This window comes from Cyrtonyx montezumae, unplaced genomic scaffold (genome assembly GCF_038088225.1).
Source record: "Cyrtonyx montezumae isolate F1298 unplaced genomic scaffold, pur_monq_1.0 scaffold_8, whole genome shotgun sequence".
NCBI classification, from domain to species: Eukaryota; Metazoa; Chordata; class Aves; order Galliformes; family Odontophoridae; genus Cyrtonyx; species Cyrtonyx montezumae.
In genome coordinates, this window is record NW_027072089.1 from 20,491,223 (window position 1) to 20,505,376 (window position 14,154).

General features: G+C 42.5%; 1 protein-coding gene across 1 annotated transcript in view; it reads right to left on the reverse strand.

The window, feature by feature from the left end:
- Positions 1–654: 654 nt before the first annotated feature.
- The window catches only part of LAPTM4B (lysosomal protein transmembrane 4 beta), a 57,452-nt gene continuing 43,952 nt past the window's right edge, over positions 655–14,154 (reverse strand). Inside the window, exon 7 of the mRNA XM_065752956.1 lies at positions 655–2,474. Within this exon, the coding sequence (XP_065609028.1) occupies positions 2,400–2,474 (75 nt within the window). The 3' untranslated portion in view covers positions 655–2,399. The remainder of the gene's footprint in view (positions 2,475–14,154) is intronic.

Sequence of the window (14,154 nt, forward strand, 5' to 3'; positions counted from 1 at the left end):
TCTCTTCCTATGACCACGAGAATCCAGCTTTTCCTTGGCAGTGTGGTAACTCATATCTCTTATGTGTCCTCTGATACATCAGCAGAGCCAAACGTAGGCTGCTTTATCTGCTCCCTCCTACCGAGCTGTCCGTGTACATTATGTCACGACTCTGACGCTGTAACCTGTGACCCCTTTAACTCAAATTGGCCCAAATCTGAACAATGCAAGGAGGACTGACAGGAACACACATTCACTCACACTTATGCATGTGTGGCGTGCATGAAGAGATCTTGTTTCTTCAGTCAGCCAAGCTAATGTCTACAGAAATTTCATGTGAATTAGCACAACATTATCCCCGTAACAATGTGCAGGAAAAGAAACCACAGCTTTCAGTATAGCTCAGTATAGCCCTGTTCTGTATCACACGCTTCATCAGACCTGGGAAACTGCCTGCAGTTCTGGACAACAAACTAAAAGCTTCAATTCTCTCTTGTTTTTATTGTACAATGAATTATCTGATGAACTTCCTATTCTTTTCCCCGCTTATATGGTATGGAGGGAAAGGCAGTTGATGAGTTACTTTACGGAGCAAATCCTGCCGTGTCAGATTGATTGGAGAGGAATTTGTGTAGGTTTGTTCTTGGAAGTCCAGCAAAAATGATTTCCACACTCTTGAGGAAACGACCCTTTATTGTAGAGAAGTTTGTGTACACAGATGTGATGTATTTACAACCAGCTTTTCTCAAACAGATGGCTATTTAAAATCCTTCACAAATCTGTCAAAAATGAAAGAAAATGAAGCTCAGAAGCCCAACCAGCCAGCCCAGCCCTCAAATGCACATAAATTCCCAAAGATAACTGCAGTGAAATAATTATAAATGGAGTTATTCTGAAGGAAGCAATAGGGCTGTGAAAGAGATGGACTTCAGGATGGGTTTGGTCAAAATCATGGTTAATTTTGACGCCAGAGTGAATGAACCACAACGTAAAATGCCGAAAAGCAGATTTGAATCTGCATTTTTCCCAGAGGTGTGGTAGAAGAGTCTGATTATTCCTTCCATGCCCTATGCAAGGATAGGTCACAGTGAGAACCTCCGTGAAAAGAAGTTGTTGGTCCTGTGTTCCCCTGGAAAGCTCTTTTCCAGAAAAAGGCAGGAAAAGCTCCACACTCCTTTGGGCTGCAGAATGGAGGCAATGTACTGAGGGCGAGAATGGGTGTCCTCCTTGGAAAGGGCAGGGGCTCCTGTGCTGGCCCACTCACAGGGGGATGGCACCTCGAGTCCTTCTGGTGCCCCTCCAAACTGTGGTCCATCTCTGCACTGCCCTTTCCCTGTGCACGATGGCATCAGCCTGTATGATCACCTCAGAAGGAGAGGGGGCACCACAGGGAGGAGCGGTGAGAGGTAGAGACACACATTGTATTTCCTGATGCTTTGCAATTAAAAGTAGAACCTTCATCAACAACAAAAAAGTTACATGTGCAGGAGGCACTTCTCTGGGGAACAAAAAAATACCTTACACAAGCATTCATGGATGGATGAGTCCCGTGAGAAGGATTCTCAGCATTACCAGTTCAGTTATAAAAGGAATCTAAAATCCCACGTCGGTGTACATGAGAAACACACTAAAAATATCGGCTAATGCTCGAGGAAGTTACATGCATAAGTTTCCCATCAGTTGGGAGTGTGTATCTTAGAATCTGCATAATTTACTCCACACTCAACAGAACACTGCGATATTTACAGGCACATTCCAATGGGAAAACATTTGCATATTGAATGTGAAAGATGTAGCTCTGTCACCTAACCATGGGGCTTTAAAAACAGGGATCTTGTGACCTCAAAATACTATCTGAGAAGTTTTTAAAGAGGAAACTCCTAGATTGGCTTCTCTCCAGCCAGGTGAGAACAGTACAGAAAACTTGAAATCATCATATTTTGTAGCATGATATATATATATATTTTGCAGAACAGGAATGAAGCTGTCACTTTTTGGACTTGATCTGTATTCTGAAGGTCAAATCGGGCATCTGAGAAAAAAGATGCAATGCTTTGGAATTTTTATAAATTAAAAAATAAAAAATAAAAGGAAATTACTCTGTGAAACCGTTTGACAATGCAAAGTCCTACATTCTCTATGACTGCATGTCAGATGTGGTGTTCAAAGCTATTCAGTGACTACTGTAACCTTATCGCTACACAGAATTGCTCTGAAACTAGTTCAGCACACGACTGTAGTTGCAGCAAATTATTAAAACTACCTGCAGAATTTTAATCATACAATTTAGGTTTCAATATGTCAGCAGAACAGCAGTGTATCACCCAGAGATGTTGAAACGTGGAAGTGAAATTATCAAACTATTGCTCCGATATCTGAAAAGTAAAGCTATCCTCCCCAGGCATACAGCTCCCTCTCGCTTACGCTGACACATAAGGTGGTGGTGCATCTTTAGCAGCTACGTTTGCAGGATCATCATATGGTGGCAACAGCACCTGCAGGAAAGGAGAAAAAGATTATGTTGTCAAAAAGGATTTTCTTCAATGTGTCGGTGACAGTAGCTGCTTATTCTGCAGCTGCCCCCTCTCTGGAGAGCTTGAACCACATCTCTTGGAAGAGCGCACAGGCTCCTAAGCCAGAGGGAGGAAAGTCCCCCAAGCATCTCTGAAAACTCACTGGAATAGCTAAGAATTACTTTGGGGTGGGGAGAAGGAAAGAAAATTGAAAACAAGTTGCCCAATGTCTCAGTAAATCTCTACTTCTGTGCTTCAGGGGCTCTCAGCAGTGAGAGGGGAGACATGCGTTCCCAGAAGCCCCTGCAGTAAACACTCCAACATCTGTTAGAAATTAAGGCAGCTTTAATCATATATCATCCCATTCACAGGAGGCCAGGCAGCTCCCTCGGATGTGGGAGATGCAAATTCAAGCCATACAGGGCAGACGAGGGATTTGAACTAAGGTTTCTGCTTCTTTAAGCCAGCATGCTAGCTATCATGTAGCTTCTAATGACATCAGCACTGACAGTAGCTTGCATGAAAAGAAGTGACAGAGCACTTGGTCTGTGAATCCCCACAGGAATAGAGGGTAAAACAGATGTCTAAACAAAGATACAGTTTGCATTCCCTAAAATAACTCAATAGTTTGTAAAAATAACACTTGTGGTGCATTGGCAGAGATACCTTACACAGCTGAAGATCAATTATTTGTGATGGAATTTCCAAATTTATCAACATCTCCTCTTCTTGGTCATTAAAGGGCACATGAAGCTGAATGTCTAAACATGCACAGGGAAAATCCTGACTCCACTAAGGTCGGTGGAAATTTTACCATGAGAGGATTTCTCCAATTTTTAAACAAGTTGATAATCTGCTTTCCTCAAAGAAACATTCACAGTCACTTAGGTTGGGCCTCATCCGCAGCGTCTTCAGATCAGTGGGAATCTTTCTATAGATTGAAGTAGACTTTGGCTGTGTTATTCATAGGACAGTTCCAAGTGTGACTCATGTAATACCTACGTGAGTTCACAAACGCACACTGATGACTGTGTTCAAGTACATCAGTGCACATGTTCACTGGATTCAAAACAGACACCTTGGCATCTTCTGCTCTTAGTAAAAATGTTTCTCTATTTAGAAAAGGAAATTGTCAGTCACTGCTCTTTATTATTACCATATGTTTGAGCTTCTAAATGCGATATATGATGCATACATCAACTACAGCATCTACAAAGCTCTGTATTAAAATGAATTTAATGAATTATGTCAAGTTGAAAGGGTGTAAACAAATTATGGCAGACCACTTATCTAATTCCATTATAACGACATATAGAACTTTGTATAAACATTGTGATAAAAATCTTAAGTATGTATTACAGTGCAACCTCAGTAAATCACCCCCCTAGAACACGCAAACAGAGAAGAACACTAAAACTGAGATCTCCTCCCTGGTGCTGACCATTAGTTTAATGGTCTTATTAACCTTGTGTTTCTACAAAAAGGCACTATTTCTAAACTGAAACATATTCATTAGCATTATGAAACAATGTAATTTGTATTTCAATTTAATCCACAGATGATTCTAAAAGTGAATCAAGTTCACTTGGAGATGAATTTCCATTCTTTTTCTATTTCTGTAATGCTCTGCCCTAAACTGTTGCCTATTTCTTTCAAGTTCAGCATCCATTTCACCAGACATAATGTGAAATTACAGAAGATTCATTCCAAATAGCTTCCAATTTTCCAAATCTACCAGTTAATTGTTAAAGAACAATACCTCTCCTTGTGCTCCAATCCTTTCTCCTTTAAATCAGTTATAGAATCATAGAATCATTAAGGTTGGGAAGACCACTAAGATCAACCATAACCCAAGCCTGTGAGTGCTCTAGACCTTCTAGACATCTACCTGGGCAGCCTACTCCAATACTGAGAAGAAATTCTTCCTAATATCCAACCTGGTGCAACTTAAGGCTATCACCTTTCATTACCTGGGAGAAGAGGCTGACCTCCACCTTGCCACGACCTCCCTTCAGGCAGTTGTAGTGAGTGATGAGGTCTCCCTCGAGCCTCCTCTTCTTCAGACTGAACAATCTCTGTTCCCTCAGCTGCTTCCCATAAGACTTGTGCTGCAGACCCCTCACAGCTTTGTTGCTCTGCACTGGACACACTCCAGGTCCTCAGTGTAGTCTTTCTTGTAGTGAAGGGCCCAAAACAGCACAGCACTTGAGATGTAGCCCCACCAGTGCTGAGTACAGAGTGATGATCACCTCCCTGCCCCTGCTGGCTGCACTGTTTCTGATACAAGCCAGGATGTTTTCAGACTTCTTAGCCACCTAGGCACACTGGTGGCTCATGTACAGCCTACTGTCAACTAACACATCCAGTCCTTTTCCTCCATGAAGCTTTCCAGCCATGCTGCTCCAGACCTCTAGGGATGCATGGTGCCATGGCTGAAGTGCAAGATCTGGCACTTGGTCTTTTTAAAGCTAAAACAACCGTGGTCACATCAAAATCACTTCTCTAGCATTGTTACTGTCATTGCAATAGATCTCCTGAAGGATTTGCTTTTTCACTGCTTTCTCTCTTGTACAAATGAAATCCATCAGGTAGGAGAAGAGCTTTCTAGCAAGGCTTTTTACCATGCTCTGAGGAGATGAACGTTCCACTCAGTTGTATGGACCCCAAACTCATACATATGTCACTAACCCCAAGGAACCTCATTGAATTGCTTTCTCAACAGTTTTCTAAGAAGTGGGAGGAGATAGGAGCACCTACAAGAGCCATTTTGGAGAAGCCACTGGCCATACCTTAAGGTATCTGAACTTCTGTAGGAATATTCAAGGCATATAGGTTATTAACTGGGATGCTACTAAAGAGATCCAGAAGTTTTGCATTAAATTATCTACAGTGTAAGGCCAGAGTGTTTGCAAATGTCTGTAAGGCTTATAGTCACTTTATTGCTGTTAAGGGTTATTTGTCTTAACTGTTCCATCAGTGATGAATTTACAAGCTTGCTCTCCAGAGATTTTTGGGTTTAAATATTTAAATACTCCCATCTTGCATTTCTTTGACATCAGCAGAATTATGAGCTATAAAAAAGAATGAATGTAGAATAAGCAGAGTTCAAAATTACTTCCTTTGCCTTCGCCTAGCTGTATCTGAGTTATAAAAAGAAAAAAAAAAGAAAAGTACGGGATGTTTAATAAAGATTAATATGAATGAACAGCGTGGACAAAACTTGGAGAAGAGCAGACAGTTCATGGAACACACAGCACCATCTGGGACCCCAAGTATATCAAATTGTTAATATAATAGAAGTCTTTTAATCTAATGTAACTGTTTTACTTTCAGTCAATATGTTTTTGTTACTGTTACTTAATCATCTGTCAGCTATAAGTATAGCGATCATTCAGATTCCATGACAATTTGAAAAACTCTTCAAGCACTCCATAATAAATAATATATATAAAACAAAATAAGCTGATGAAAACCTTAACATGAGCCAGCAGTGTGCTCTTGCAGCCTAGAAGGCCAGTGACATCCTGGATACCATCAGAAGAGGGGTGGCCAGCAGGGAGAAGGAGGGGATTGTTCTCCTCTCTTCTGCTCTCATGAGACCCCATATGGAGTACTGCATCCAGGACCGGGGTCTTCAACACAGGAAAGATGTGAAGCTTTTGGAGAGGGTCCACAGGAGGGCCATGAAGATGACCCAAGGGCTGGAGCAGCTCTCCTGTGAAGACAGGCTTGTTCAGCCTGGAAAAGAGGAGGCTGTGGGGAGACCTCATTCCAGTTTTCCAATATTTAAAGGGAATTTCTAAACGTGAGGGAAGTCAACTTTTTGCAAAAGTAGACAGTGATAGGACAAGGGAAAATGGTTTTAAACTAAAGAAAGGAAGACTTAGATTAGGTGTCGGGGGGAAGTTTTTTACTGTCAGAGTGGTGAGGTGCTGGAACAGGTTGCCCATAGATGCCCCATCCCAAGAGGTGTACGAGGCCAGGTTGGAAGCCCTTGGCAATTTGATCTAGTATTTGATATAATGGCTGCCAACCCTGCCTGTGGCAGGAAGATTGGAAATTGATGAGCCTTGAGATTCCTTCCAACACAAGCCATTCTATGATATGATTCTATGACACGATAATTGTAAATCTTACAGCTCTGTTTTTGACAGGAACAGTTTTAGGTCATGACTTACACTAATATTTTCTCTGTCTTTTCACAGTTAAGTCCATTTTGGCCAAACGGAGAAATATAAAAGCTGAATTATCTCATCTTTTAACTACTTACCCTTGAAATAGTTATAAAAATTTCAAGGAAAAGAGAATTCCATTCAAATTTGAATGGATTAGCTTATACCAAACTAGAGGAAATGAAAATCATAACAGTTTTCACTTAACTTTAAATCTCACTGTGGTATAATGGAAGCAGGTAAGTGCCTTGGTCATAAACTGTTTGGTTAATCCAGCATAACATGCTTTCCAAAGACCAAAAATGGAAGCCAGTAATTGAGTGAAAGAGTGAATTCAGAAGCTCCATCTTATCTGAGGACCTAATTAGAATGGGTACATCCTAAAATAATGAATGAGAAAACCATAAGCATATTTTAGCTACATGGTATCCCCAAGGCAGAATATGCACTAACACAGCTGAAGCGTTTTGCTTCCTGGGCACTACATTTGAGCATTTCATTCCCTGTTCATTGCTCTGGAACTATGTTTGCAGGGTATTTGAGAATGTCACTTGAAAGTTACTACGATAATACAGAGGACCCACATGTTATGGAACTCATTGATTCCTTGGAAGCAAAACCCCTGACTTTAATAGCTAGACCAGCTAGCACATTTGTACGGTTAGGGTACAGTCCCATTGGATACCTAAAACCAGAGGAATAAAGCTCCTACTTCTTCCACAACCCCTACAACTGTATTTAAGAACCACATAGGGTTCTAATACCATCCTTTAATATGCAGCCAGAAAAGGAGGTGACATTACTCACTGTTTCTATAATGTCACAAAAGCATTGCCCAGAGGCTGTGAGATCAGAACTGTAGGGGCTCCCAGACAGGATTCAAACCCGCATCTCCCATTTCTCAGATGAATTTCTCAGACACAAGATTATCAGTTGGGCCATTTCCCACCCTTCCAATGTCACAGCAAAGCCAAGAATGAAAGAATCCATGGGAAAGAAAGGAAATAATAGCAAGTGTGACTCTGTAGCCCCACAGTTAGTGCTGAGACAGAGTCCTGAGTACTGGGCTTTGCTCCCAGTGCCATTTAAGCATTTGGTAACAAGCAGTCTTGTTTTATAGTACGCAGAAGTAATCCAGAAGTAACCCGTAAGAAATCCTGGTCCTTACTTAGCTGGTGTCATCCCACTTATTTGGATAATTGTATTATATAAAGCTTCTCTCTATTATAAAGAACATAACCTTCACTGGAATAAATAATTACCATACGAGTTTCCCAATAGCTATAACACATGCAGTTAATATAATCATATGTCACTTCTTATTTTTTGCATCCTGGTTCGTCTATTTTGGGAGAATAAGTTTTTAAAGTCATTACTTAGAAGCATGTCTAAAAAGAAACACAGACATTTGTTTGTAGATTCAAATGGTTTGGAATTAATCTTAGCTCAAAGTTTTTTGTGGGGGAGGGATTGAATTGCATAATTTCAATAATTCTTCCATATTTTTTGCAGCTGTTCCCCCATTAACCTGAACTTCCACTATAAAGTTTTTTTTCTTCAGTATTTGTGTAAGTTCTCTCATACTGCTACATGTATTCCAGTTTTAACTCAAGATCTTGGATCTGTTTGGTGTCTAGTACATTTGTAGAGGACAAAATGTGCTTAATCCTATGTGAGTAAACTTCAATATTTGAGTAATCAATTATTTCTGCATTCTTGAGAGCCTGACCCACAACTCATTGAACCCAATAGAAACCTTTGGATCATATTTTCGCCAAAGCCATGTATATTTTCCTCTGAGTGGAAGGGTACAATTACCACAAAACAGCTTCTGGTTTGAACTGCATTTAGGCTGGCAACTATGTGAAACGTGTGAGTTCCCACGGCAAAATACACTGTCACTGTTAGAGACAGCTCTACAATACTTTTCTCTGACACTTTCTAGAACAGACATATATATGCTTGATAATGCCAAAAAAACCCATACATTAAAAATTTCTATGGTAAGTGCTGATGGTGGTAGTCAGCATTCAGGATGTATTCTCAAACGTTAGCTTCCAGACACATTAGCCCTTCAATCTCCTGTCTGTTAATCCGGGATTATTGTATAAAATATAGAATAAATTTGGAAAACAATATTCTGTGCATCAGCCAGGATAGATTGAAAATTGTAACAAATACAAATTTACTGTAAAATCACTGAAATTCTGATTTTTAATATATGAAATTAAATGGAGCCAGCTGCTGCCTGGTGTTTGATCCTGCAGCATCAACAAGACCCATCCCTACGTACTGAGTACAGTGTGTTCTGGGAACAGCCCTACGAATCATTTTCGCGCTGCGAAATGCAGAGGATCACTTCTTCACAAATCTGGCAGGAATACGTGCCTGGAATCTACCCCGTAAACAAGTGATTATCTTCCAGTTCTCTGTCACCCAGGGGAGCACTTCGTGGCACAGCAACTTCCAGATTTACCATTAAAGAGCCCATGGGGCAATGTGAAAACATTTCAGGGGCTCACAGCAAACAATACCTAAGAGCTACTCAGTAAAAGCTCCAGACCTCCAAGCTGAAGGACTTCACACTACAATAAAGAATACATAAATAGGGAAATATGACCAATGCACGACTGAGTAGAATTAAGGTCATTCCTCTGGCAATCCAGTTCTGATCCTGACTTTGGCCTTTTCAGTTTTAACAAATCATTTGACTTTCTCATAGAAAAATTTCCTATTTGTAAAGCGGGAACATTATTTGAAACATCTTGAAAGGTGTTGCAAATCTTAAGACAGATTTCATAGAATCATTGGGGAAGGGATTGGGGAGGAACCTCAAAGCCCACCCAGTTCCAACCCCCTGCCATGGGCAGGGCTGCCACCCACCAGACCAGCCCTCCAGCGGCCCCATCCAGCCTGGCCTCTAGGGATGGGGCATCCACAGCTTCTCTGGGCAGTCTCTGCCAATGTCTCCTCACCCCTGAGTAAAAAAATTCTTCTTAACATCTAACCTAAATCTCCCCTCTTTTAGTTTAAATCCATTCTCCCTTGGCTATCACTACCTGCCTAAAAAGTTGGTCCCCCTCCTGCTTGTAAGCTCCTTTCAAGTACTGGCTCCAGCCATCTCTTCTCAAAGCTAAATAAGCCCAACTGCCTCAACCTTTCTTCATAAGACAGGTGTTCCAGCACTCTGATAGCATTCCTCTGGACCTACTTCAATAGCTCGGCATCCTCCCTGTACTGGGGGCCCCAGTACTTCAGATGGGGCCTCACAAGGGCAGAGCAGAGGGGACAACCCCTCTCTCTCCCTGCTGTCACCCCTCTTTTTGATGCAGTCCAGGGTATTGGCCTTCTGGGCTGCAAGAGCACACTGCTGGCTCATGTCCAGCTTTTCATCCATTAGCACCACAAAGTCAATTTAAAACCCTCTTGGGTGAAACTTGCATGTGACTTTATGAGACAGGGACTAAACTGTGGATATACTTAAAATCTAAGCATATATTTGCAGAGAACTTGATCTGTTCCTAGAAATGTTTACCTCCACCATCTCATCACAGCCACATAAACTGCAGTACATTTCATCCTCCTGCAGCACTGGCCACTCCTTCCCAGACACCCAGGCCATCACCAGGAACCTCTAAAAGAGGCCCATGCAGATTTCATGGTAACAGTACAGAAATTACACTGGCACAGGTTGCCCATAGAGGCTGTGGATGCCCCTTCCCTGGAAGCACTCAAGGCCAGGCTGGATGGGGCTATGACAGCCTGTTCTAGAGGGAGGTGTCCCTGCCTATAGCAGGAGGTTGGAATTGGATGATCTTAAAGGTCCCTTCCAGCCCAAACCATTCCATGATTCTATGATATCCAGAGAGGATAGAGGGGAAAAGGAGCATTTTGTCTCTCACAGCTGATGTGAAAAGTATCAGTAGGTACAGGCCTTCCTTCCTGTTTTATTAGGGAGGGAGAGTAAGCACAAAGTGAATAGTCATAGCCAGACAGAGGGTATGGCAGAGCCAGAACAGCAATCATGAAGTGTGGTTGAGTAAAAGTGCTGAACCACAGGAATTTCCTTGTCCAGGAACCTCTGTCCAGCATGCAGTCCCAGCACAGTGATGGGAGGAGAGCTGGCACAGGCTGCAGGCTGACATAAAGCATTACTGCATGTCTTCTTGGCTGTGGCTGGCCTTTTAGCCCTCTCCTTTCTGAATTCAGGATGAATTTTCTCCTCAGTGTAGCACAGGGCTGATGCATCGTGTTCGGGGCAACTTGACTGCGACCTGAAGCTTCAAGCAGACAAGTTGCACTTGTCCTTTACTCTGGGTTCATTTCATCCCAACGATCACATCATGAGATCAACTACCTGCCCGTACCAGTCCAAGAATGTAAAAGTACAGGTTGAAAAACGTATGGGTGTTACTGTTCTGTGGTCTGAAAGAGTTTTCATGTTTTCATTTCAGTCCAATCATGTTTTCTAATTTCACTTCGAGTTCTCTGATTTCCTGTGATTCACTCAGACAAGAGGAGAGGAATTTCCTTCCACAGCTGTGGTGGCACGAGAAGCCATTAACTGCAGCCTAAACCACTTTCATCTGTGGGGAATAAAGTGAGCAGACTACAAACAAAGCACAAAGCCCTGCAGCTGAGGAGGAACAGCCCCAGGCACCAGCTCATGCAGGTTGCACCCAGCTGGGAGCAGAAAGGAGCCTGGTTCAACATCCTGAGTGGAACATGAGCCAGCAGGGTGCCCTTGCTACTAAGGCTGATAGTATTCAGGGCTGCATTAGGCAAAGTTTTGCCAGAAGGTCAAAAGGGGTGATCCTATGCTCAGCACTGGTGGAGACCACACCTGAAGTGCTTTGTCCAGTTCTGGGCTCATCCTGAGTGTCCTGGACTTACTGGAAAATGTCCAGTGCAGGTCTATCAAAATGCTGCAGAGCCTGGAGCACCTCTCCTGTTAGGAGAGGCTGAGAGAGCTGGCACTGCTCAGTCTGGAGAAAAGGAGGCTCAGGAGGGATCTCATCAGTGTCTATATCTGAAGGAAGGGTGCCAAGAGGATGGAGCCAGGCTCCTTTCAGTGGTCCCAGTGCCAGAACCAGAGGCAATGGGCACAAACTGGAGCACAGGGGCTCGCTCTGAGCACCAGGCAGCACTGCTGTGCTGTGCAGTGCTGAGCACTGGCACAGGTTGCCCAGAGACTGTGGGGTCTCCTCACTGGAAACCTTCAGATGCTGCATGGCCATGGGCCTGGGCCCCCAGCTGTGGGTATCCCTGCTGGAGCAGGGGTGGGCCAGATGGCCCAGAGGGCCCTGCCAGCTTCAGCCATCCTGGGGTTCTGTAACCTAGGTGTAATCTTTGGTTTGCTGTGAAATCCGCCACTTTTTATTGAATTTCCCCTACTTCTTTTGCTAAGGCAGAAGAACATTTTTCCTCTTTTACCCTCTTTGCTACTTGCAATTTTAAAGACCTCTGTCACATTCTTCTCTTGTTCTGTCCCTCTTCCAACTGAAGATGCTTACTCTCCTGCAGGGCGGTCTTTGCTTAATTGTGTAATACTAAGTAACTTACTTGGCAGATTGGAGTCCAAGATGAAGGAGATCTCCAAGACCAGGCACATTAGAGTAGCAGGAAAGGTGCTGGAGAGAGAACTGACCTCGATCTGAATGAAGGTCCCTTCATACTCAGGAGACTGCCAGGCATTTTCCCCTACCTGAGGTCTGTTCTTCCAACTGAGATCAACTACACCATGAAAGCAATTGTTTTTCTTTGCTGCTAATAAATATCTGCATGTGAGTTGGCTGCTTACAGTGTAAATGGCTGCTCTGGTCACGAGTGCAATCAAAGGAACCACTTCTGAGGAGGGCAGAGAGTGATGTTTACAAAAATCTTCCCATCTGCCTATTTCTCCTTCCTCTGTCTCCAGATAAACGATCTCTGGCTACAGAGCCAGAGCTTCATATCAGTGCCAGACAGCATTTCATATCAAATGAGAAATGTTTTACTTTGCTGTGTTCATGAATGTGCTTGCTTGAAAAGTTTGCCCAAAACATTCTAGTTAATTGCTATTGGTTTAAGTGTTTTATGATTCACTATCTGTCAAATCCCAGGAAACCTTCCTCTTAACATGGACAGGAAATATTGTCATGTTTATACGTATGCATTTCCATTGGAAACCACACTAGAATGATTGCAGATGGAATAACTGGAAGCAGACTAACTTGGAGACAACTTAGAAATGAAGTGAGTGAAAAAGTAGGCCTCAGTGCTGCAAAATGATCTGCACGGAGTTAGTGCTGATAAGTTTTTTACCTCTCACAAAACTGCTTATTTATTTACAGTGTATTACTGTTTAAGCCACCAGCTCACCGAGACTGTTTAAGAAAATTTACATGAGCTTATGCATTTCTATAATGAAACAAAACAGTGATTTCAGCACTGCAGATAGATGAGAAAATGTACGTATTACTAGGGAACAGCAATACTTAGAAACAGATTGTGATTGCTCTTGCATGGGAAGAGAATTGGATTGAGGAAGCTATTGTCTATTTTTTCATCATGCCCAACCTCATAAAAGTCATCCAGAATAATGATGTAATTATCCTCTCTGTTCAAAGCATGGAGCGATAGTGCACCTCAGGCCACAAAAGCCTTTCTGCATCTTTGGCCAGCCCTCTGCTGCTGCATCTCCCGCCGTGCGTCATGATCTTGTGTGGACAGAGCTCATCATTCATACTTTCAAAACGCATTTACTGGATGAGCATGTGATTCCTAAGGGGGTACTGGATTGCATGCCACCAGTGCTGACGACTTGGAGAAGTACATTGTGGCTCAGCGTAATGAATGGTTGATGCAGTGTCCTGAGTGCACAGACTGTGAGAGCACACTAATCTTCCAGTGGACATTTTTATTACTAACATCCACCTCCAACCTTGTCTCCTCTTATGATTACATTTGCTCCCACTCAAGAGCTTACCAGATGAAGTTAACCTAGGGAGAGCTCCCAAGGGGCAGCCAAATTGTTTAATGGCAGTGGTTATCTCCCAGGAGTGTTGTTATCAGATGTGTGTGCACTACAGATGACAGAATCACAGAATTGTAGGGTTTGGAAGGGACCTCAAGGCTTCCATCTCAAGTTTATCACACCAGATGGACTGTGTTTCTCTCTCTATCTGCCTAGGGATGCAGGGTGATCCAACACTCATCTTCGGACACCACAGCAGAGAGATAGGTCAACTGTAAAAATTTGGATGTAGATTTTGAAATCTCATTGTAACATTTGGGAGCAGTAAGATACAGGACTTTGAGATGTCCAGTTCTATCTTCCCTAGATTTTTCTCACTAATTACTACTTTTATACAAGCACGTTCTTTTTATGTCACTAGTAATATTGCCATACAAAATACAAAGTTAAGGAAGTTAAGTAAGGCTTGTTACAGCATTCATTTAAATCAGATCTTTCTTTCCTCACTGCTCATAACACAGAAGACTTGAGACCG